The 24,930-nt window shown below is 40.1% G+C and overlaps 2 protein-coding genes across 4 annotated transcripts in view; both read left to right on the top strand.

The window, feature by feature from the left end:
* The window catches only part of LOC130905547 (TNF receptor-associated factor 2-like), a 36,841-nt gene extending 21,148 nt beyond the window's left edge, over positions 1 to 15,693 (top strand). Inside the window, exons 10-11 of the mRNA XM_057819060.1 lie at positions 1,207 to 1,355; positions 3,539 to 15,693. Coding sequence (XP_057675043.1) covers positions 1,207 to 1,355; positions 3,539 to 3,757 — 368 coding nt within the window. The 3' untranslated portion in view covers positions 3,758 to 15,693. The remainder of the gene's footprint in view (positions 1 to 1,206; positions 1,356 to 3,538) is intronic.
* A 7,064-nt stretch (positions 15,694 to 22,757) lies between these two features.
* LOC130905738 (tenascin-like) overlaps positions 22,758 to 24,930 on the top strand; it is a 93,835-nt gene continuing 91,662 nt past the window's right edge. For all 3 annotated transcript variants that reach the window (XM_057819374.1, XM_057819373.1, XM_057819375.1), the window contains exon 1: positions 22,758 to 22,900. The gene's annotated coding sequence lies outside the window, so the exon portion shown is untranslated. The remainder of the gene's footprint in view (positions 22,901 to 24,930) is intronic.

Here is a 24,930-nt window from a genome sequence, read left to right as displayed (position 1 = left end):
AGTAGGTAGGTTTATCAAATTCATCCCATTAACGGCGGTAATTAATTTTGTTTAAAAATTTATCACGTTAAAATATTTAACGCAATTAATGCATGCGCTGCACGGCCCACTCACGCATTGTCACGTTCAATCTGTAATGGCGCCGTTTTACCTATATATAGAGCTAAAAGGCAGCGTAAAATGAGTACAGTGAATTTTGGCAGCCTTTGGAGCCTTTTTTAAAATTGGCTAAAGCCTTACAATCCCTCTCCCTACGATTAGAAACATAGTGGGAAGCAATGTGGGGAAGAAAGGTAGTAATTGATCGTTTTCTTAACACCCTATGTTATTTCCCAACGCAGAGAAGATATATCAATTGGTACCACTACGCACAGTCATGGGTGCACTTCCCATCATGCATTTGGGGACAACAGTTAAATGGCTACAGGATCATTTACTGAAAGCTCAACAAATACACTAGATGGCAATATTTAGTCACAATATACAAAGTCACATTTATCCTTTAAGAATAACAAGTCTTTCTATCCGTGGATCCCTCTCACAGAAAGAATGTTAATAATGTAAATGCCATCTTGAGGATTTATTGTCATAATAAACAAATACAGTCCTTATGTACTGTATGTTGAATGTATATATTCGTCCGAGTTTTATTCATTTTTTTCTTAATACATTTCCAAAATGTATATGATCGGGAATGATTGGAATTGAATCGGGAGCAAAAAAAAAAGCAATCGGATCGGGAAATATCGGGATCGGCAGATACTTAAACTAAAACGATCGGGATGGAATCGGGAGCAAAAAAACATGATCGGAACCACCCTAATTATAACATGTGAAAACGTATTAATTATCATGCAAAATCGTGATAATTATCGTAAAAATGTGATAACAATCATGTTAAAACGTCATATGGACCTCTTTTTTTTTTTTTTTTTTTTGGGTGGCAGCAATACACTTCCATAGTATATACAGTACTCGCGAATAGGTCGTGATTTTCTTTTTTACCAAAATTTGCGCCCGGTATGCTAAACATTACCCAATTTAGACCCTGGTAAAACTGAATAACCGTACAATTTAGCATACGCACGCTAGCATTATTTTTTGAGAACCGCTTTTATAGACTATTGCCTAAGAAAAGAAACAAAAACACTGTATACCTGATAGTTTTGGTGCGAATGAATCACTTCCTGTCTCGTTCCTCCGCAGCATTCTACACCAGCAAGTACGGTTACAAGATGTGTCTGCGGATTTATCTGAACGGGGACGGGACAGGGCGCGGCAGCCACTTGTCCTTGTTCTTTGTGGTGATGCGAGGACTGAGCGACGCGTTGCTCAAGTGGCCCTTCAACCAGAAGGTATGGTAAAGGGAGCGAGTGACTGCCCCCTTAAAAATGTTGTATCAGGAGCATTTTAGTTTTTGGCAGCTCTTTTAATTTTTGTCTTAGTTTTTGGGCCAAAATTACTTGTCATATTTTAGTCATTTCATTGTTTTTCGTCGTAGACTTCATAATGATATGGCGGGGCCGATTAATAGAGGGCCTGCATTGTTGGCGTGGCCGTCAAAGCTGACCGAGTGAAATCACAGACAAAGATGTTTTCGTTGAAAATTCTTGTCTTGTGAACAAATACTTAAATCCCTGAATTCTTTTTACATATGGACGTAAAACAGTCTCGATTCTTGGTTAAACGCAAAAAAAAAAAAACGTGCCGTTAGCATTTATTTTACGTAAATATGTAGTAGTATGATGCTAGTCTGTCAGTCAATGTGGCAGCCGGCATATGTAAACAAAGCTTTTCCGGTGAAAATTCTTGTCAATAAATGCTTAAATCCCTGAATTCTTTACAGATCTGGAAGTATAATAGTCTCGATTCTTGGTCAAAAGCAAAAAAACAACCACGGAGTTAGCATTTATTTATGTAAATATGTCGAAGTATGATGCTAGTCTGTCAGTCAATGTGGCAGCCGGCATATGTAAACAAAGCTTTTCCGGTGAAAATTCTTGTCAATAAATGCTTAAATCCCTGAATTCTTTACAGATCTGGAAGTATAACAGTCTCGATTCTTGGTCAAAAGCAAAAAAACAACCACGGAGTTAGCATTTATTTATGTAAATATGTCGAAGTATGATGCTAGTCTGTCAGTCAATGTGGCGGCCGCCATATGTAAACAGAGCTTTTATGGTGAAAATTCTTGTGAATAAATCCTTAAATTATTGAATTCCTTACCGATATGGATGTAAATCAGTCTCGATTCTTGGTGTAAAGCAAAAAAAAGGTGCAATTATCATTTATTTTACGTAAATATGTCGAAGTACGATACTGGTCAGTCAATGTGGCGGCAGCTATATGTAAACAGCTTTTCCGGTGAAAATTCTTGTGAATAAATGAATCCCTGGATTCTTTATAAATATGGACGTAAAACAGTCTTGATTCTTGGTTAAAAGCCAAAAAAAAAAAGTGCAGGTAGCATTTATTTTACGTAAATAACGTAAATATGTCAAAGTACGATGCTAGTCTGTCAGTCAATGTGGCGGCAGCCATATGTAAAGGGTTAGGCTTTTCTGGTGAAAATTCTTGTGAATAAATGCTTAAATCCATTAATTCTTTACAGATATGGACGTAAAACAGTCTCGATTCTTGGTTAAAAGAACAAAAAACTGGGCAGTTAGCATTAATTTTACGTAAATAACGTAAATATGTCGAAGTACGATTCTAGCCTGTCAGTCAATGTGGCGGCCGCCATATGTAAACAGAGTTTTCTGGTGAAAATTCTTGTGAATAAATGCTTAAATCCCTAAATTCTTTATAGATATGGATGTAAAACAATCACAATTCTTGGTTAAAAGCAAACATTCAGTTAGCATTTATTTTTCGTAAATATGTCGAAGTACGATGCTTGTCAGTCTATGTGGCGTCCGCCATATGTAAACAGCTTTTCCGGTGAAATTTTTTTGTGAATAAGTGCTTAAATCCCTGAATTCCTTATAAATATGGGCGTAAAACAGTCTCGATTCTTGGTTAAAAGCAAAAAAAACCAGTGCAGGAAGCATTTATTTTACGTAAATATTGCGAAGTACAATACTAAATGGCTAATTTCTCAATTGATTTTTTACCACAACGTTTCAAAATGCATACAATGGTACGAAAAATATAATGATTACCTTGAATCCTCAAACAAATCACTCCTAAGACAATCCTTCCTGTTTATATGCGGTACAGCTTTCGTACTTTTTCAACGTAAATCCGGCGTTGGATCGCTGCATGTGTCGCTGCGACCGAATAACTGAAGCGGATTATGGGATGGCCCCCTACTTGAAGGCGTGGCGCACTGAATGTTGAATCTGACCCGTCAATATCATTATGCAGCATATGGTTTTCGTCTAGTTTTTGGTTAGCTTATGAGAGTCACCCTCCTGTAGCTCCTTTCAATACAGTGTGTTGCGTTCAGGTGCAACTCCAAAAGGGATACTGTCCTTCATAGTAGCACTTCAGTGAAAAACTTGAATCGAGTTTTTTTTTTTTCCATCTTCCTCTTCAGGTGACACTGATGCTGCTGGACCAGAGCAACCGGGAGCACATCATCGACGCCTTCCGACCTGACGTCACCTCGTCGTCCTTCCAGCGACCGGTGAGCGAGATGAACATTGCCAGCGGCTGCCCGCTCTTCTGCCCGCTCTCCAAACTGGATGCCAAAAACTCCTACATCCGCGACGACACCATCTTCATCAAGGCCATCGTGGACCTCACCGGGCTCTAGGAGGGGGCGGAGCCACACCAGGTGCTCATCTTCGACGACCACACCGGGAGTCTTGATTTCAGCCCCCGAGTTAATCCCTCCGGGCGCGCTGCCGTCGCGTCCTTCCGCCGATTGGAGGACTGACAAACGTGGGCGAGAATGTCCTCGACACGGCGTTTCCTGTAGGAGAGGGGCTTTTTTTTTTTTTTTTTTTTTTTTGGGACGGGACGACGAGGACCGAGCAGCTAAATCGCGCGGCGGGCGGTGCGGGCGTATCGTCACGGCGGTCGCCGATTCGGGGCGGTGAGCTCTTTTGCTTCTTTGTCTTGAGATTGTCGGTGTCGTGAGGCTCTCTGGTCTCGTGTTGAGTACATTTGTATAGACAAACGTGGAGTTTTGTGATCAACAAGGCTTCCCCCCGTTCTTGGTTTGTCCCGTAAGCGCCGCGTGCATGATGGGGGCAGTCGTTAGTTCTCACCTGTCTTGTTTAGATTTCAGACGTTCTCAAACTAGGGTCCTCGGATCGCTCGAACCGGCACTGAAAAGTCATCTGCGGTAGATTATTAAGGGGAGGCGTATATAGGTTTAAATCATATTGGACAAAAAAAATGTGGAAGCACCAATCAAAAGAGCACCTCAACTCACTTAAACAGTTTCTTGGTACAAAATACTAAAAAATGGAAGAGGAGGGACCCTCCTAATATGATAATATGATCTCACAATATGGCGATACATAGGGTTCACACATCTATGGCAGCCAATGAGTTCATTTTTGGGGCATTTCAGTTCAGTTTCTGTTGATTTGGGGGCATTTACAGTTGATTTTGGGTAACTGAACAGGAAGTGACCCGGGAATTACCCCAAATCAATAGGAAGTGACCTGAAAATGCCCTAAAATGAAGAGGAAGTGAACTGTAACCGGGAAGACTGGCTTTGAATGAACATACTCTCATTCGCTGCCATCACTTTCACTTCAAACAGATCGGACGTCCATTGCAGTTAAATGGCGCCCAATTAGTTCATATTTGGGGCATTTCAGGTCATTTCCTGTGGATTTTGGGGCATTTACAGGTCACTTCCTGCTCAGTTACCCAAAATCAACACATTTAGAGCATTCCTGGGTCACTTCCTGTTGATTTGGGGGCATTTTCCGCGACATTTCCTGTTGATTTTGGGGCATTTATTAATCGCTTCCTGTTGATTTTGGGTCACTGAACAGGAAGTGACCCGGATATGACCCCTAATGAATAGGAAGTGACTCAAATCGACCCGTAAATGCACCAAAAGCAATAGGAAGTGACCACAGATCAACAGGAAATGTACTGAAATGCTGGAAAAATTAAGTGCCATTGACATTGGTGAGACATTAGACATTTAGCACTGTCAGTGTCACTTTTGTTGGTCTTTTGTTAGAATTTACAGGTCACAAGGTCATTTTTGGGCGTTTCACGTCATTTCCTGTTGGTTTTCGGTCACTTCCTATTTTATATTGGGGACATTCTTGAGTCACACCCTGTTCAGTAACCCAAAATCAACTGGAAGTGATCCATAAGTGCCCCAAAATCCACAGGAAATTTCGGGAAAAGCCCCCAAATCAACAGGAAGTGACTCAGACAGACATTGGACGTCTAGTGCCGTCAGTGGCAATTAATTATAGGGCCTTTCAGTACATTTCTTGATTTGCGGTCTGTTCCTTTTGATTTGGGGTGATTTACAGGTAACGTCCTGTTGATTTTGAGTCACTTCCTATTGGTTTGGGGACATTCTTGAGCCACTTCCTGTTCAGTAACATAAAATCAACAGGAAGTGACCTGTAAATACCCCCAAATCAAAAGGAAGTGACCTGTAAATGCCCCAAAATCAAAAGGAAGTGACCGAAAATCAACAGGAAATGACCTAATTTGGTCGCATTTCACGTCATTTCCTGTTGATTTTTTTTTTTCTTTTCCTTTTGGAGCATTTACAGGTTACTTCCTGTTGATTTTGAGTCGCTTCCTAGTCATATGGAGACATTGTTGAGTCACTTCCTTTTCAGTAACCCAAAATCAACTGGAAGTGACCTGTAAATGCCCCCTAATTCAACAGGTAGTGACATGTAAATGCCCCAAAATAAAATAAAAAGTGACCTGTAAATGCCCCAAAAGGAAAAGGAAGTGACTGAAAAACAACAGGAAATGATGTGGAATTCTCCAAAATGGCTGAATTTTGAAATGCGCCAAAATGACCTAATTTTTGGGTATTTCACTTCATTTCCTGTTGATTTTCGCTCACTCCCTTTTCCTTTTAGAGCATTTACAGGTTACTTCCTGTTGATTTTGAGTCACTTCCTAGTCACATTGATACATTCTTGAGTCACATAAAATCATAGACTTCATAATGTATTGACGGGGGCGCGGGGCCGATACATAGGGGGCCTGCATTGTTGGCGAGGCTGTCAAAGCTGACCAAGTGGAATCACAGACAAAGAGCTTTCTCGTTGAAAATTCTTGTGAATAAATGCTTAAATCCTTGAATTCTTTATAGATATGGACGTAAAAGTTTGATTCTTGGTTAAAAGCAAAAAATAAAAAACTGTGCAGTTAGCATTTATTTTACGTAAATATGTGCAAGTACAATGCTAGTCTGTTAGTGAATGTAGCTAGCGTCCGCCTGATGTAAACAGAGCTTTTCTGGTGAAAATTCTTGTAAATAAATGCTTAAATCCCCAAATTCTTTATGGATAGGCACGTTAAACAGTCTCGATTTTTGGTTAAAAGCTAAATAAAAAACGTGCAGTTAGCATTTATTTTACGTAAATATGTCAAAGTACAATGCAAGTCTGTTAGTGAATATAGCTAGCGTCTGCCTGATGTAAACAGAGCTTTTGCGGGGAAAATTCTTGGGAGTAAATGCTTAAATCCTTGAATTCTTTATAGATATGGACGTAAAACAGTCTTGATTCATGGTTAAAAGCAAAGAAAACAACAAAAACGTGCAATTAGCATTTATTTTACATAAATGTGTCGAAGTACGATGCTAGTCTGTAAGTCAATGTGGTGGCAGCAATATAGATATGGACGTAAAAGTTTGATTCTTGGTTAAAAGCAAAAAAATAAAAAAACGTGCAGTTAGCATTCATTTTACGTAAATATGCCCAAGTACAATGCTTGTCTGTTCGTAAATGTAGCTAGCGTCCGCCTGATGTAAACAGAGCTTTTCCGGTGAAAATTCTTGTGAATAAATGCTTAAATCCCTGAATCCTTTATAGACATGGATGTAAAAGTCTCGATTCTTGGTTAAAAGCAAAAAAAAAAAAAAAAAACCCGAAAAAAACGTGCAATTAGCATTTATTTTACGTAAATATGTAGAGGTTCAATGCTAGTCTGTTGGTAAATGTAGCTACTGTCCGCCTCATGTAAACAGAGCTTTTCCGGTGAAAATTCTTGTGAATAAGTGCTTAAATCCCTGAATCCTTTATAGACATGGACGTAAAACAGTCTCGATTCTTGGTTAAAAGCAAAAAAAAAAAAAAAAACGTGCACTTAGCATTTATTTTACGTAAATATGTCAAAGTAATGCTAGTCTGTTAGTAAATGTAGCTAGCGGCCGCCTGATGTAAACAGAGCTTTTCATGTGAAAGTTCTTGTGAATAAATGCTTAAATCCCCTAATTCTTTATAGATATGGACCTAAAACAGTATCGATTCTTGGTTAAAAGCAACAACAACAAAAACGTACAGTTAACATTTATTTTACGTAAATATGTCAAAGTACAATGCTAGTCTGTTAGTAAATGTAGCTAGCGGCCGCCTAATGTAAACAGAGCTTTTCATGTGAAAATTCTTGTGAATAAATGCTTAAATCCGGTAATTCTTTATAGATATGGACCTAAAACAGTATCGATTCTTGGTTAAAAGCAAAAAAAAAAAAAAAAAAACGTACAGTTACCATTTATTTTAAGTAAATATGTTGAAGTTCAATGCTAGTCTGTTAGTGAATGTAGCTAGCGGCTGCTTGATGTAAACAGAGCTTTTGCGGTGAAAATTCTTTGGAATAAATGCTTAAATCCTTGAATTCTTTATAGATATGGACGCAAAACAGTCTCGATTCTTGGTTGAAAGCCAAAAAAAAAACAAAAACAAACAAAACGTGCAGTTAGCATTTATATTATGTAAATATGTCAAAGTACAATTCTAGTCAATATACGTAGCCAGCAGCCGCCTGATGTAAACACAGCTTTTCCGGTGAAAATTCTTGTGAATAAATGCTTAAATCCCCGAATTCTATATAGACATAGATTTAAAACAGTCTCGATTCTTGATTAAAAGCAAAATAAATAAATAAATAAATAAATCATTCTTAAGTCACTTCCTTTTCAGTAACCCAAAATCAACAGGAAGTGACTTGTAAATGCCCCAAAAGGAAAAGGAAGTGACTGAAAATCAACAGCAAATGACGTAAAATGCCCCAAAACTAACTCATTGCCGCCTGGCATTGGCTGCCACTGACGGCCATAGACGTCCAATCCATTTGAAGTGGGACTGTGGCAATGAATGTGTTCATTCTCTGCCATCCCTCCTACTCCTAACGGATTGGACATCTACTAGTCTCTTGGTTGTTTTGTAGAATATCCTCAAATGCTTTCCTAACCCCGGTAGTTGTTGTATCCCATATTGTGAGATCATCGTGACCTGTCTTGAGCAGTCCGTGGACCCCAAAATTTTGAGAACCCCTGGCTTAGAAGCAGGCATCCCTTTTCGTGTAAAGTTCACATTCGTTCCGACTCGCGGCAGGGGGGAGGGGGCTTAGTTACCGGTGCTTTGGTACATCTGTGGAAGATAAAGTGGAATAAGCGAGGTGTCTGAGGCGCAGCTTGACATTGTGGTTTTTCTCGAGTCCGCCCCTTTGCGATGACGCTCGCTGGCTCGCATCTCGACAGGTGGCGCTGTTCCCTCCCCTCCCACGCCCGCCCCCCCGCTCACCGAGAGAAGGAACGTCATTTACTTGTGCGTCCGAAAACGTGATGTGCGTGCCGTTAGCTAGCAGAGCTGGCGTACTGATGTGATTCTAATAGTGTATTCTGTTTTGTAGGTGCAAATTTACGGAAAGAGAAACTCAAAAGATTGTTGTACGGTGAACCCTCCGTTTTTATTTTTTATTTTTTTAAAAATTCAAAAATTCAGGAAGCTAAGGGGTACAAAAGTTCTATACAGTTTTTGCTAAAAATGTATTGTTCGGCCAAAATTTGCCCAAAACATACCGATTAATTTCGAATGGGCAAAATTTCCCATTCATTTTCAATAGCCCTATTCGCCTGCCATTAATTTCGATTGCACCAAAACCTTCATTCACTCCCATTGATTTCCAACCCAAGTGACTCAACAAGAAGTGCCTCCGAAATGCCCCCAAATCAACAGGAAGTGACCGTTAAATGCCCCAGAATCAACAGGATGTGACCCTGAAATGCCCCAAAATTAACAGGAAGTGACCCCCAAATGCCCCATATTCAACAGGAAGTGACCTGATATGAAAACATACGGTTCGGCCCAAATTTGCCAAAAACATACCCATTCATTTCTAATGGGCAACATTTTCTATTCGTTTCCAATGACCATTTTCGCGTGCCAGTCATTTCAATAGCAAAAAAATCTCCATTCACTCCTATTGATTTCCAACCTAAGTGACTCAACAGGAAGTGCCTCTGAAATGCCCCCAAAATTAACAGGAAGTGACCCTAAAATTCCCCCAAATCAACAGGATTTGACCCTGAAATGCCCAAAAATCAAAAGAAAATGCTCTGATGTCTACAGGAAGTGACCCTGGAATGCCTCCAAATCAACAGGAAGTCACCCTGGAATGCCTCAAAATCAACAGGAAGTGATCTGATATAAAAACGTATAGTTCGACCAAAATTCGCCAAAAACATACCCATTCATTTCTAATGGACAAAATTTCCCATTCATTTCCTTATAGCCCTATTTGCCTGCCATTCATTTCAATAGCACAAAAACCCTCCATTCACCCCTATTGACTTCCGACTCAAGTGACTCAACAGGAAGTGACTCTGAAATTTCCCCGAATCAACAGAAAGTGACCAGATATCAACAGTAAGTTACCCTCTAATGCCAAAAAAATCAATAAAAGGGACCCAATATCTAAATGAAGTCACCCTGGAATGCCTCAAAATCAACAGGAAGTGATCTTATAAAAACGTACGGTTCGGCCAAAATTTGCCAAAAACAACCATTCAATTCTAATGGGCAAAATTTCCCATTCATTTCCAATGGCCCTATTTGCCCGCCATTCATTTCAATGGCACAAAAACCTCCATTCACTTCTATTGATTTCCAACCCAAGTGACTCCAAAATGCCCCCAAATCAACAGGAAGTGACCGGATATCAACAGGATGTGACCCTGAAATGCCCCAAAATCAATAGATAGTGCAGCGATTTCAATGGGAAGTGACACCTGAACTGCCTCAAAATCAACAGGAAGTGACTCCCAAGTGCCCCAAAATCAACAGAAAGTGACCTGATATAAAAATGTAGTTTGGCCAAAAATTTGCCCAAACCATACCCATTCATTTCTAATGGCCCAAATTTCCCATTGATTTCCAATAGCCCTATTCACCATTCATTTCATTAGCACAATAACTTCCATTCACTCCTACTGATTTCCAAGTGACTCGATATCAACGGGAAGTGACCACGAAATGCCCCCAAATTGACAGCAAGTGATCCAATATGTACCCACAAGTCTTTGCGCCATTCACAGGCGCAAAGACTTGTGGGTACATATTGGATAGTAACCGTGACTTTACATAGTTCACTCAAGCAGATCACAAATCCACCAACTATGTAAAGTCACGGTCGTCACTCGGTAGGTGTACCCACAAGTCTTTAATTTTCCATCATATTTTTATTCAGGAAAACAAGCTATTTGGACTTTTCTCAATATCTTTACTAGTTCGCCTACATTTCGCAGGAGCCTCACCTTGAAGTTGCCCGACTTTTACCGGAATCTTCTGTTGAGGCTCAGTTCACGATCATGCTGGAGGGGGGTTCACTGTCCACTCTTTTGTGATTTCAAATGTACAGAAAGGGAAATGACCGTTGTTGCGCTTACGAACTTGACGGGCTGGACCACGCTGCGGCTGGCCTGTTTTCAAACCAGTCTTGACCGGTATTGAAGCCTCTCTGTGCATGGGAGGCTTCAATTGGTAAATCGCGTAAAGCGGCTCCGCGCCGGTTCACGCCGACGTGACCGCCTTTATTTCATATTTGTTTGGAGGAGAATATGGTAGAATAGCTATTATGTTATATCCGGCCGAGCTCGTTTCAAGACGCCGGCCTAGACCACTGGGGGACGCGTTTTTTGCTGAGTTGGATCTAAAAGCTGTTTTGAACTCATTTTGGAGTGTGAAAACAAAGTTTTGAACAATAGGACCCCTGTTTTCTTAATTAATTAATCTCTTTGGTTTGACACTCCAAAAATGAGAGTTCAACCAAAGACTTGTTTAAAAAAAAAAAAAAAAAAAATTCAAAATGCTATTTGTCCCACGATTTTTGTCCAAATCACATCATTTATACATGAAAAAAATTCAGGAAACTAAGGGGCACAAAAGTTCTCTGCAGTATTTGCTAAAAATGTACTGTTCGGCCAAAATTTGCCAATTCATTTCTAATGGGCGAAATTTCCCATTGATTTCCAATGACCCTTATTTGCCATTCGTTTCAATGGCACAAAAACATCCGTTCACTTCTGTTGATGTCCAACCCAGGTGACCTGATATCAACAGGAAATGCCCCAAATTGACATGAAGTGACCTTGAAATGCCCCCAAACCAACAGGAAGTGAGCCTGGAATGCCTCATTATCAAAATTATAAACCGGAAGTGACCCAATATGAACAGAGAGTGTTACCAAGAGTTCTTGCCAAAAACCGTACTGTTCGGCCAAAATTTGCCAATTCATTTCTAATGGGCAAAATTTCCCATTGATTTTCACGGCCCTATTTGCCATGCATTTAAATGGCATGACGATGTCCATTCACTCCTATTGATTTCCAACCCAGGTGACCCAATATCAACAGGAAATGCCCCCAAACCAACAGGAAGTGAGCCTAGAATGCCTCAAAATCAAATAAATACACCGGAAGTGACCCAATATGAACATAAAGTGACCCTGTAATGTAACCCTATTTGCCATGCATTTAAATGGCACGAAAACATCCATTCACTCCAATTGATTTCCAACCCAGGTGACCCGATATCAACAGGAAATGCTTCCAAATCAACAGGAAGTGACCCAATATCTACAGGAAGTGAGCCTGGAATGCCTCAAAATCAAATAAATAAACAATAAGTCACACCAAAACACCCCAAATCAACACGAAGTGACCCAATATCAACAGGAAGTGACACAGAAATGCCCCCAATACAACTTTTTGCTAAAAACGTACTGTTCGGCAAAAATTTGCCAATTCGTTTCCAATGGGCAAAATTTCCCATTGATTTACAATGGCAAATAGGGCCATTGTAAATTTAAATGGCAAAAAAACATCCATTCACTATTAATTTACAACCCAGGTGACCCGATATCAAGAGGAAATGCCCCAAATCAACAGGAAGTGACCCTATATCTACAGGAAGTGAGCCTGGAATGCCTCAAAATCAAATAAATAAACAGGAAGTCACCCCAAAATCGACAGGAAGTGACCCAATATGAACAGAAAGTGACCCTGAAAGGCCCCAAATCAAAACCTTTTGCTGAAAATGTACTGTTCGGCCAAAATTTGCCCATTCATTTCTAATGAGCAAAATTTCCCATTGATTTCCAATGGCCCTATTTGCCATTCGTATAAATGGCACAAAACATCCATTCGCTCCCATTGATTTTCAATCCAGGTGACCCGATATCAACAGGAAATGCCCCCAAATCAACAGGAAGTGACCCTGGAATGCCTCAAAAACAAACAAACAGGAAGTGACCCCAAAATGCCCCAAAATCAACAGGATTAGTCTGATGCTGCCATTATTTTAAATGCTTTCCTTGACCGGTATTATTCACCACAAAACCGACGCCAATATTATGTCAAACGCTTACTGGTTGAGAGCCAATATTAGTTTTGATCAGCTTAAAAATCTAACTCAATCAAATTTTTTTTTCAAATCGTTCCTCAGTGTAGTCCTTATAGCAATATGTGAATATGTATTTTTTATATCATATCTCTATATATAAAACGTTTATATCCGTGTGGACACGCACAAGCTGTTATAATAAGAATAGTATTATCGAATACGCTATTAATTCTATATCTGTATTATCTGTTTTTTTTTTCGTGTTTGTTTGTTTGTTGAAGATGGTTTAAACAGGCCAGAGCTGATTCCATTCGGCGCAGCGTGAGTGCAATATGACGTTTGAAGGGTTTTATAGGGGTCACGCTTGACTTATTTAGCGCTATTTGTTTACATTGCGTCGAGCAGCTTTCAACTTTTCCTGTATAAATATGGCCACAAAGGCCGACATTTTGCTCTGTGTGCGTTGATATTCTTAGCTGAAGAAAAAACAGCATGTGAGGAAACACAAACTATACACAGTAATAATCTTTCGTGTCATGCCAAACTCAAATATTACCTCCATGTTGTATCGCAACGTGTTTTATTTGTGTCTTTCTATGCCTCGATATGTTGCCAAAATGGTTATTTAAACTCGAGCTGCTGTTTGTGTGTTGTTGTAAATTGTGTGTGAACACATGGGTCACTACTAGCTTAAGAGGATATCATAAAAAAAATACTAATCAAGTGCCCACTGTTAAAGCAACACTTAATAACTTTCAGTTTTTCAGTGATTTTGGCGACACCGGTGGACAAAAGCGGTACTGGTTTGGCTAACGGCAGACTGTGCAAGGAGGGGTGTGATAAAGTATCAAAAAGGTGATGCATATGTTGCGATACTTTGTAGCCTGAAAGATCATCGATATGCTCCCACCAAGTATTGATATATGGTTTAAAAAGGTTTCTGTTCATTTTAGGGCATTAACAGGTTACTCTTTGTTGATTTGGAGTCACTTCCTATTTACATAGAGACATTTTTGAGTCATTTTTTTTTTTAGCAGTAACCCAAAATCAACAGAAAGTGACCCGCAAATGCCCCAGAATCAACAGGAAATAGACCAAAAATGACCCAAAAGGTACAGGAAGTGTGCCGAAATCAACATGAAGTGACCTGCAATTAATTGAAAGTTACCCAGAAATGCCTTAAAATCAGCAGGAAGTGACCGATAAAACAGGTAGTGACCCGTGAATGCCCCAGAATCAACAGGAAGTTACCCAAAATGTATAGGAAGTGAACGGAAATAAACTGGAAGTGACCTGACATCAATAGGAACACGCCGTCAAATCAACAGGTTACTTTCTATTGATATAATCACTTCCTATTTTTGGGGGGACATTCTCGAGTCACTGCCTGTTGATTTTGGGGCATTTACGGGTCACTTCCTGTTGATTTTTGGGTTACTGAACTGGAAGTGACCTGGAAATGCCTCAGAATCAACAGGAAATGACCCGAAATGTACAGGAAGTGAGCCGAAATCAACAGGAAAAGACCTGGAAATGCCCCCGAACATGGGTCTCCAACCTAGTCCATAAAGGCCCGCTGTGGCTGCAGGATTTTTTCCAACCAAACAAGATGACACCTTTTCACCAATCTGGTGTTTTCCAAGTGTAACCACTTGATTGCAGTCAGATGCTGTTTGTTTTAGCAGAAATCGCATTGGTTCAACAGTCTGTCTTGGATCAGTTGGAAGAAAAACCAGGACCCACAACGGGCGATGAAGGCCGGTTTGGTGACGCCTGCCCTATGACCCTAAATGTACATGAAATAGGCCAAAATCAATAGGAAGTGACTCCTAAATCCCCCTAAATCCATAGAAGGTAACTGATGAACAGGAAGTGTCCCGGAAACGCCCCAGAATAAACAGGAAATGACCCAAAATATACATGAAGTGAGCTGAAATCAACAGGAAGTGGCCCATGAGCAGGAATTGTTCTATAAATGCCTCAGAAACGACACGAAATTACCTGAAATGTACAGGAAGTGAGCTGTAATCAACGCAAAGTCAACAATGAACACGAAGTGACTCGAAAAATGCCCCGGAATCTGCAGAAAGTGTACCCAAAATGTACAGGAAGTGAGCGCCATTTAGCGGAAGTGACCCGAAATGAATAGGAAGTTACCCGGAAATGCCCTGAAATCATCAGGAAGTCATCGTTAAACAGGAAGTGATTTGGAAATGCCTCAGAATCAACAGGAAATGACTCGAATTGTACAGGAAGTGAGACGAAATCAACAGGAAGTGACCCGGAAATGCCCCAGCATTAACAGGAAATGACCTGAAATGTACAGGAAATGAGCCAAAGTCTATAGGAAGTGACTCGTAAAATACCCCAAAATCAACAGGAAGTGACCCGTAAAGGCCCCAAAAAGATAAAGGAACTGACCAAAAAGCAACGGGAGATGAAGTCATTTACTGGCATTGGCTGCCACTGATGACCACAGCTGTCCAATTGTTTATTCGCTGCCATCCTTCCCACTTCAAACGGATTGGATCTCTACTAGTGATAAACTCATTCCGCAAAAGTTACCATGCTCAATGAGTATTGTAAAGTTATTCAGTGTTGCTTTAAAATATCCTCATATTTACTCCCGTAGAATCTGAATGTAAAGCCTCTACACCATTGAAAAGAAAATGCAGTCGACTGAAAGCAACTTTGATGATTTGCGCACTTTGCATTAGTTGTACGTTTAAACAGGGTATTTTTATTCTATTCGTGTATCTTCAAGAGCCATACAAGTATTACGCTGTTGATATTTGGTGTTATTGCAACAAAAAAAAGGAAAAAAATTGCAGTCTGAAATAAAGTTTGATAAGCTTGAACGTGTTATAATGTTGGACATTTTTTCCCGTCTGATGGAATAATCGAGTCTAAAAGTAATTTTTAACACCTCCGTGAAGTTGGCCCCCCATCAGACGCAAATTTATATAAAAATTATGTCAATCGTTTGTGCTATGATTGTGCTCGTTTGTGCTGCAAAAAGTTTCGTTTGTGCCATCATCGTTTTGCAGTTATTAAACATTGTTTGTTAGGTCATTCAGAGTTCACCCAGCCCCCCATCTGCGGCGGAATGGAACGGCGATGATGTCATTTGATTCTGCCTCGTTAGTGCTGCATTGTGCTGCAAAAAGTTTTGTTTGAACTGTTACGGTTTTCGAGATATTCATAAAAATGTCTAGTGATGACGTAACGCGCAGCCCCCCATCTGCGGCAGAATGGAACAGCGATGATGCCATTTTTTTCTTTGTCGTTAGTGCTGGTTTGTGCTGCAAAAAGTTTTGTTTGTGCCATCATCGTTTTGCAGTTATTAAACATTGTTTTTTAGGTCATCCAGAGTTCACCCAGCCCCCCATCTGCGGCGGAATGGAACCCCAGTGGTGTCATTTGATTCTGCCTCGTTAGTGCTGGATTGTGCTGCAAAAAGTTTTGCTTGAACTGCTACGGTTTTCGAGATATTCATAAAAATGTCTAGTGATGACGTCACGCGCAGCCCCCCATCTGCGGCGGAATGGAACGGCGATGATGCCATTTCTTTCTTCGTCGTTAGTGCTGGATTGTGCTGCAAAAAGTTTTGTTTGAACTGTTACGGTTTTCGAGATATTCATAAAAATGTCTAGTGATGACGTCAGTTTTCAGCGCTGCAGGCCGCACAATAGATCAGCGGAGAACGTCACTGAAACCTGCCAGTGGACGCAATCTTTATTCCTGCACGACGACGACCAAAAAATATAAACACTGTAAGTAAGCCATAATATCCTGCTGTTCAAATCGCCGTTTTTAGTCCGAGCCGGTCTAATTATTTCCCTTATTTCACAGGAATAAAGAGCAGGACATGAGACCGCAAGTTGCAGACTGCAGATGGGGGGCTGGGTGAACTCTGGATGACCTAAAAAAACAATGTTTAATAACTGCAAAACGATGATGGCACAAACGAGCACAATCATAGCACAAACGATTGACATAATTTTTATATAAATTTGCGTCTGATGGGGGGCCAACTTCACGGAGGTATTTTTAACCTGTCCTGTTCAGCTGTTAGACACGGAGAATAGAAGTCTGTGTCCGGTTGGTCTGAACAGTTTTAATGTTTCACATTGAGAGTATGACATACTCCCATTGTGATCATTCAACATATCTCAAAGTCACAGCTGATAGCTGGATAAACAATCCAAAGGAATGGCCTGCAGTGGAGTCCGGAAACATCTACAACTACCTCATAAAGTCATCCAGTAAGTTGACCTTTATCAATTACGTGGAATATGTACTGCGGGGGTCAGCAACCCTGGTCCTCGAGTGCCACTATCCAGCTTGTTTTCCATCTCTCCCTCCTTTGACACACCTGAATCAAATGATCAGCTCATCAGCAAGCTCTGCAGGAGCCTGATAACGATCATGATTATTTGATCCAGGTGTGTTAAAGGAGGGAGGCATGGAAAACAAGCTGGATAGTGGCACTCGAGGACCAGGGTTGCTGACCCCTGATGTACTGTGTGGAACTGAGGAAATTGGTAGTATATATGAAGTGATTATTTCTGCCGTAACCGGTAATTCGTCTCCAAGCGTTATTTAGCCATGAACTGTGGTAGTGGAACTAAATGGGGTGTAACGAGGCAAGAACGCAGTGCATGAGTCACGTCACGGCAAAATAACCAATTCCCACCAGGCCAATAATATACCGATTGACCAATCAGCAGTTCACGGCGAAAGGAAAAATAGTGCTTTGCGAGTTGTCGGTTACGGTAATAATAACCACTGCCTAGTCTATTGAATCCTAGCAGCTAATTTGGGCAAAAAAAATCGATTAAAGTTTACTCACCAGTGATAAAATGTCGGCTACAAACGTATATGTGCCGTATATGTTCCCACGGGCGAGAATAATCCACGGAACTGTCTTCTTTTACTGTTCCTCGATTGAGTGCTTTCAGCCATTTGCGTCAGCTTTTCTTCTCACGAGGAAGAATGAAGAACTTCAAATGCGGCTCCGAACTCTTCCTTGTGTTACAACACGCAACATAGCAAATTTTAGTCAGACCAGTGGCGCCCCTATAAATTGGTTGGCCACCCCACTGGCCATCCCGCTTGCCAGTATATTGTTAGATTGTTGTAGCATCAGTTATGCATTTCATCCCAAATGAATGCATTTATTTTGTTTTGTTAAATGTATGGCTGTCAAATTTATCGCGTTAACGGGCGGTAATTAATTTTTTTAAATCACGTGAAAATATTTATCGCAATTAACACATTCGTGGTACGACTCATTCACGCATTGCCGTAAGCAGCCTACAATGGTGCCGTTTTACTTATATACAGAGATAAGAGGCAGAGTGGAGTAGTTACAAGCATTCATTGGGACCGTGCTTTTAATTCCCACAGCAACTATAAATTTTGTGGGAAGCGATGTGGGGAAGAATGACAGGAGTTGATCTTTTTCTTAACACCCTGTAGTGTCCCCAACGCAGAGAAGATATAGCATTTGCAGCCACCACACACAGTCATGGTTGCACCACTTCCCATCATGCATTTGGGCAGAACAGTTAAGTCGCTACAGTATCATTTACTGAAAGCTCAACAAATACACTAGATGGCAATATTTAGTCACAATATACAAACTCACATTTATCCTTCAAGAATTACAAGTCTTTCTATCCGTGCATCCCTTTCACAGAAAGAATGTTAATAATGTTAATGCCATCTTGTGGATTTATTGTTATAATAAACAAATACAGTACTTATGTACAGTTTGTTGAATGTATATATCCGTCTTGTCTTATCTTTCCATTCCAACAATAATTTACAGAAAAATATGGCATATTTTAGAGATGTTTTGAATTGCGATTAATTACGATTAATTTTTAAGCTGTGATTAACTCGATTAAAAATTTTAATCGTTTGACAGCCCTAGTTAAATGTACACCTTATGCCTCATATATACATAACACAATAAAAAAGAATTGTTGTGGAACTCAAAATGTTGACTGGACAGTTATGGACTATGCACATCAAATCATTAGTGACATCAAATATTACACAATACACCAACGTATATCAGTAGCCGTGTCCTTAAGTCTTTCTGATAGTTTTCCCCTGACCTTTTTACTGCAATAATATAATGAAAACCAGAAATTATGGCTTTTAGTTTTGGCCACCCCAAGATTTTAAGTGGCCCCATCCATCTGGCCACCCCTATGAAAAATTTCTGGAGGCGCCACTGATTCAGACGAAAAAAAGACCGCAAATAAGACAAAAGTTAAACTCGTTTGTACTTCAATGCACGACAGAGCAACTGCTTGTGACTCGTGTTTTGCCACCTTTTCAATATAGCGACACTTTGTTGGTTGGTTGCTGGTGACGTCATTAATGCCCGGATGTCCGACTGCAAGAATAGGATAAGTGATTAGGAGGGGTGGAGTGTATACAAATCAACTCTGTGATCTAGAAACCAGTAATCGTGTGAATCCCTTGTGAGTGTAAGCCCGTCGGCAACCGGTCCTACGCTGCCCCATCGCCAATCCCGGCACCGGGGCCCCCCATCGAGCGCACCCAATCACATCCAGCCATGCGCGAGCCCCACCAAACATGCGACAGCCACACAGAGGAAGTGGAGACGCCGCGTGGATGCCACCTCAGGGCCACCGCCCTCATCTAGCCAGCCCGGGAAGGGAGGGAGGGCAGGGGGAAAGTCAGCGCAGCCCATCCCTCTTCCCGCAGCCCAGCAAAGGAGCCGTTGTCACCCCACTGGGATCGCCCCCATGAACCGGCATTCAGGGATGGGAAGATTGGACGCACCACCAACCCCATGGCCACCTCCACCTCCATCCGCCCACCCGAGCCAGCGAGCTATCCTATACTCTTTATATTGATTTTTGGTCACTTCCTACTCATCTGGGGACTTTCCCAGGTCCCTTCCTGTTCAGTAACCCAAAATCAACAGGAAGTGACCCAGAATTGCCCCCAAAACCAACAGGAAGTGACTGAAAATCAACAGTAAATGACCTGAAATCCCCCTAAATTAAACTCACTAGTTGCCGTTGACTGCCAGAAGCGTCCAGTCCGTTTGAAGTGGGAGGGATGGCAGCGAGTGAATCTCCCACTTCAAATGAATCAGATGTTTACAAGTGATAAACTCAATTCATTTCACAGCAGAAGGATGAAATGAGCAACCTCTCACAAATGTGTAAATAAAGTCGGAGTAGATAACTAGTTACGAATGTATAAACAAATGTGCAATGGAAGTCACAAATAGGTTCTGTTCTTTGTATATTATACCACCAGGGGGCACAACCGCGCAAGCGCCAATGTCACTAATGTTACTGTCTCGTTGCTAACTAACTTAAGCTAGTTTAAAATGGGGGATAAAATGAGAATGTCCACTTCTCATGTTGATTCCGTTTGATGACATATCAAATGTTACTCCACAATCATGACCTCTGACTTCCTATTGCGTTTAATCCTCTGACCTGTTTGCGGAAAAGCAGGCCAACCCCCGAGGTGGTGTCGATACATAATTAAAAGCAGGATACGGGCAGCTCCCTCGCACTCTGCTCCATATAACATTACTGTATGTCCCATTTATCCTCAAATACACCGACAGTGTGGCCGGATATTTTCAAAGACTCGGGGCGGGATTGACCAATTTTGCGCTACTTTTGACAAAATTTGGTGCTTTTGGGAGGAACCGTTTGATTGACTTTAATGTTTACACCTTGAAGTTCAGTTATATTACTTTCTTAAAGCATCTTCTTGAAGTTCAGCTGCATTGCTTTTATCTCAGCATTATTTTCTTTGCCCCAATTATAACTGGCGTTTTAGCGGCTCATAGAGGCTGGGGCTGTGAACTACATGTTATTTACTTGTAGATATAAATTAAACAAAATAATTCTAGAAATGACAACATTAAAATGCCATAGATGCACTGTATTTTTGTTGTTGCCTATTCTGGTTTCCAATCAATTCCTCCTGACAAGTGGATTTGCTTCTGCTTTTGACACCAATCGCACTAGAAATATTTTACCCAGAATGCACTTTGAATCAGCGCTGGAATATTGTGCTTGGACAGTGATTTTCACTGACAAACATATATTTTGATGTGCATCCATCTATCTATCCATTCATCCATCCACTTTCTCATGTGTTCTTTCAGTCATCATCCATGCATCCACTTATGTGTTCATTCAGTCATCATCCATCCATCCACTTACTTATGTGGTCACCTACTCATCATCCATCCATCCACTTACTCGTGCTCACTTACTCATCATCTATCCATCCAATTACTCATCTGCTCACCTATTCATCATCATCCATCCACTTACTCATGTGGTCAGCTACTCATCATCCATCCATCAATCCATCCACTTAGTCATCTGTTCATTCAGTCATCATCCATCCATCCACTTCCTCATGTGGTCACCTACTCATCATCCATCCATCCACTTACTCATGTGTTCACTTACTCATCATCCATCCACTTACTCGTGCTCACTTACTCATCATCCATCCATCCACTTGCTGATGCTCACTTACTCATCATCCATCCACTTACTCTTTTGCTCACTTATTCATCATTACCCATCCATCCACTTATGTATTCACTTATAATCCATCCATCATCTACTTACTCATGTGGTCACCTAATCATCATCCGTTAATCCATCCACTAACTCATGTGTTCTTACTCATCATCCATCCATAAACTTACTCTTGCTCACTTACTCATTATATCCACTTACTCACGTGTTCACTCACTTGTCATCCATCCATTCATCCATCCACTTACTCATGTGTTCACTTACTCATCATCCATCCACTCATGTGTTCACCTACTCATCATCCATCCATCCGTCCATCCATCCACTTACTCATGTGTTCACTTACTCATCATCATTCATCTATCCACTTCATCATCCATCCATTTACTTGCTCATCATCCATCCATCATCAATCCATCCACTTACATCATCCATGATGAGTGTTCACTTACTTGTCATCCATCCATCCATCCATCCATCCATCCATCCATCCACCCACTTACCCATCCATCCATCCATCCACCCAATTACCCATCCATCCATCCATCCACCCACTTACCCATCCATCCATCCATCCATCCACCCACTTACCCATCCATCCATCCATCCATCCATCCATCCATCCATCCATCCATCCATCCATCCATCCATCCATCCATCCATCCATCCATCCATCCATCCATCCATCCATCCATCCATCCATCCATCCATCCATCCATCCATCCATCCATCCAGTATTAATTATTGTGTTTATTGAAATAAAATAATACAACAGTTTTAACCTTTTGTAAGCAATGATTCCACAATGTGTCTTCCACAGTTGATGATCCCCCCCCCCCCTTTATTGTAATAATATTAAAATATAAATTGAGAGGAAACATCTTATCTTGTCATTTGAGCTGCTTTTAATTGAACTGGGCGGGTTTTTCGGTATGATCGTGCTTGAGACTGTGTTTCCCAAATGGCAACCCTGTACACCGATTGTATGCCAGTCAAAAGAAAATAATGGCCGAAGATACCAACTCCGCTTTCGTTCCAGCGTCGGTTTGCAATCCATCGTATCCGCCACTGTTGTTTAGTTGAAAGTCCGAAGCGACGGAGCCAGTCGGTGCCTGACAGAAAAGTTTTCTCTGGTTTGTTTGAAAGGGTTCAATGGGTATTCTAAACCCGAACCGGCTTGTTTTGAAAATAGCCACTTTAAACATTTTAGAGATAAAAAAAAGCTCATCAAAGACATGGTTAGGCACTTCATTAACATGTAGCTTCTTCATCAGAGTGAAAGTCCTGACCTCATTTGTTGCTTTATTAGCACTATTGATTCTTTAAATCCTCCCCTAACCTAGTTCGCTTCAATTTGCCGCTGGAGGGGATGGATGCTCACGGATCAGCTTTGCCGGAACACCAAAAACAGGAGCAAATCCTCCAGGGACAGATCAACGTGCGCGTCTTCTCATTCTTCTCATTCTGGAGCTCTTAGGGGTGTGGCTTCCACTTTGGAGGGATAACAATTTACCACCATTTCACAGCCAGATTTCGCTCAATGTAAGTAAAAATGTTTTTTTTTTTCTAATTTATCGAAACATTTGAAATCTTGGTGTCCAAATCTGTTAAAAACTTGTGCTCGTTGCTACGCTACCCGAGATTGAGACCCAAAACCTATACAACTTTTTAGATGTATTGATATGGATTTGATGTCTAGAACTGTCAGTGACAGTGAATGAGTTAAGGGCTATAAACAACAAAATAATTATTCATTTTTTTAATGAATTATTTATATATTGTACATATGCATATATATTTTTTTCTTCATGTATTTGTTATTTTTATGGATGCAAAAAAATAAACTGTAGTGTATTGTTAGTCTATAAACAATAAAATAATCCAGAGGATTTTTATTATTTTTCATAAATGTATTTATTTTTATATATTGTACATAAACACACACACATATATATATTATTGTATTATTTTGTAAATGAAAACAAAACAATCCAGGGGATTTTTATTATTTATTTATATATTGTATATATAGAGATGTATGGCGGAAAACACTCAGGTGGCTTGAAGTTCTACTCTGAGACCCCCTGTCTGGCCAAATTTCAAAATTGTCCTATATGGATGCGCAATACATCATTGGAAAGCTTAAAATCCCTATTTTCCGGTGGAAGAAAAGATTTGAGGAGGGTGTATTTAAAAATAAATAAAAAAATAAAAAAAATGTAATCCCCTAAACCCTAACTCGAGGTGAGAGCATGGAGGAGCATAATTAAAAACACTATGATTTTAATAAGATATTATCGCATACTTACCTTATTTTGGTCTAAAAACTCAAGTGTCAAGACACAGCTGTGAATGGCCACAGCCGGACTTTGTGGAGATTTTCTGGGTGAAACATGAGAATATAACAAGGGTCGCGATGCAGAAATCGCAGACATCAAGGAATGGTCGAGACTTTCTCTTTCAAATATTTATTGTTTCTAAACGCCCCCCCCCCCCCCCCCCCCAATTTTTCTTTGTTTGGATCGATTATTTACCATCTAAAATATTGGGGGAAATGCAACAGTAACAAAACCAAAAAAAATACAATTAAGCGATAGTTATGAGGTAGACATCTGTGACCTATTTAGACAGTGTTTTTTTCATTGAGACGTAATTTGTTTCAAAGTTTAAAATATACGTGTGAATACCGTATTGGCCCAAATATAAGACGGCCCTGATTATAAGACGACCCCCTCTTTTTCAAGACTCAAGTTTGAAAAAAGACTTTTTGAACACCAAATTAATTTTTATACAGAAAATCACAGTACATCTGAAACAAATGATTATAACAATATATTTGAAGGAAAAAGAATGTTATTTTGGCTCATTCAAATCTTAATATCTGAACATTTAAATATGTAAACTAAAGTGCAATCACATTCATTGGTTTTTGAAATGTAAATAGACCAATCTATTGTGATAAAACAACAAAATTGTAATAACTGCATTAACCATCAAAGTGGAGTCTAGCTGTAACTGTAGTCTTGAAACAAATCTGAGTAAGGAAAAACATTGCAATAAAAATTGCAAACTGGTTAAACTTGAGAGAAGCTGAGATCTGTCATGACAGAACATCGCTTCAATGATATCTGGCGCCATCTAGCGTCGTGAATGGGTATAATGTCCAGACCGCGAATATAAGACGACCCCCTTTTTTTCAGTCTTATTTCAATGCAAAAAACACGTCTTATATTCAGGCCAATAGAGGTATTTTTTAAAAAGTCATTTTTAAAACTAAATATTAGACATCAATTAATGATTCTAAGCTAAAAATGATAGACATTTCAAATAATAAAAATAATTACCTCCTTTTTATGGCTGGGTTGAAACAAAAGCGGTTGCGGGGTGTCTGTAAACGGGGGTTTCCAGGGTAAAATGGACAAATTAAAAAAAATAAAATAATAGCGTAATGTGCCATGAAACTGCTTTTGCAACATATAGACATATTGCTCTATCAAACACAACAGTTTTTTTGGCTTAAAATACAGTAGTTTATTTTAAAGAGGGGTGCAAGAGCAGAAACTGCTTTTTCA

Source organism: Corythoichthys intestinalis, chromosome 17 (genome assembly GCF_030265065.1).
Source record: "Corythoichthys intestinalis isolate RoL2023-P3 chromosome 17, ASM3026506v1, whole genome shotgun sequence".
Lineage (NCBI taxonomy): Eukaryota > Metazoa > Chordata > Actinopteri > Syngnathiformes > Syngnathidae > Corythoichthys > Corythoichthys intestinalis.
This window is presented reverse-complemented; position numbering and strand designations above follow the sequence as displayed.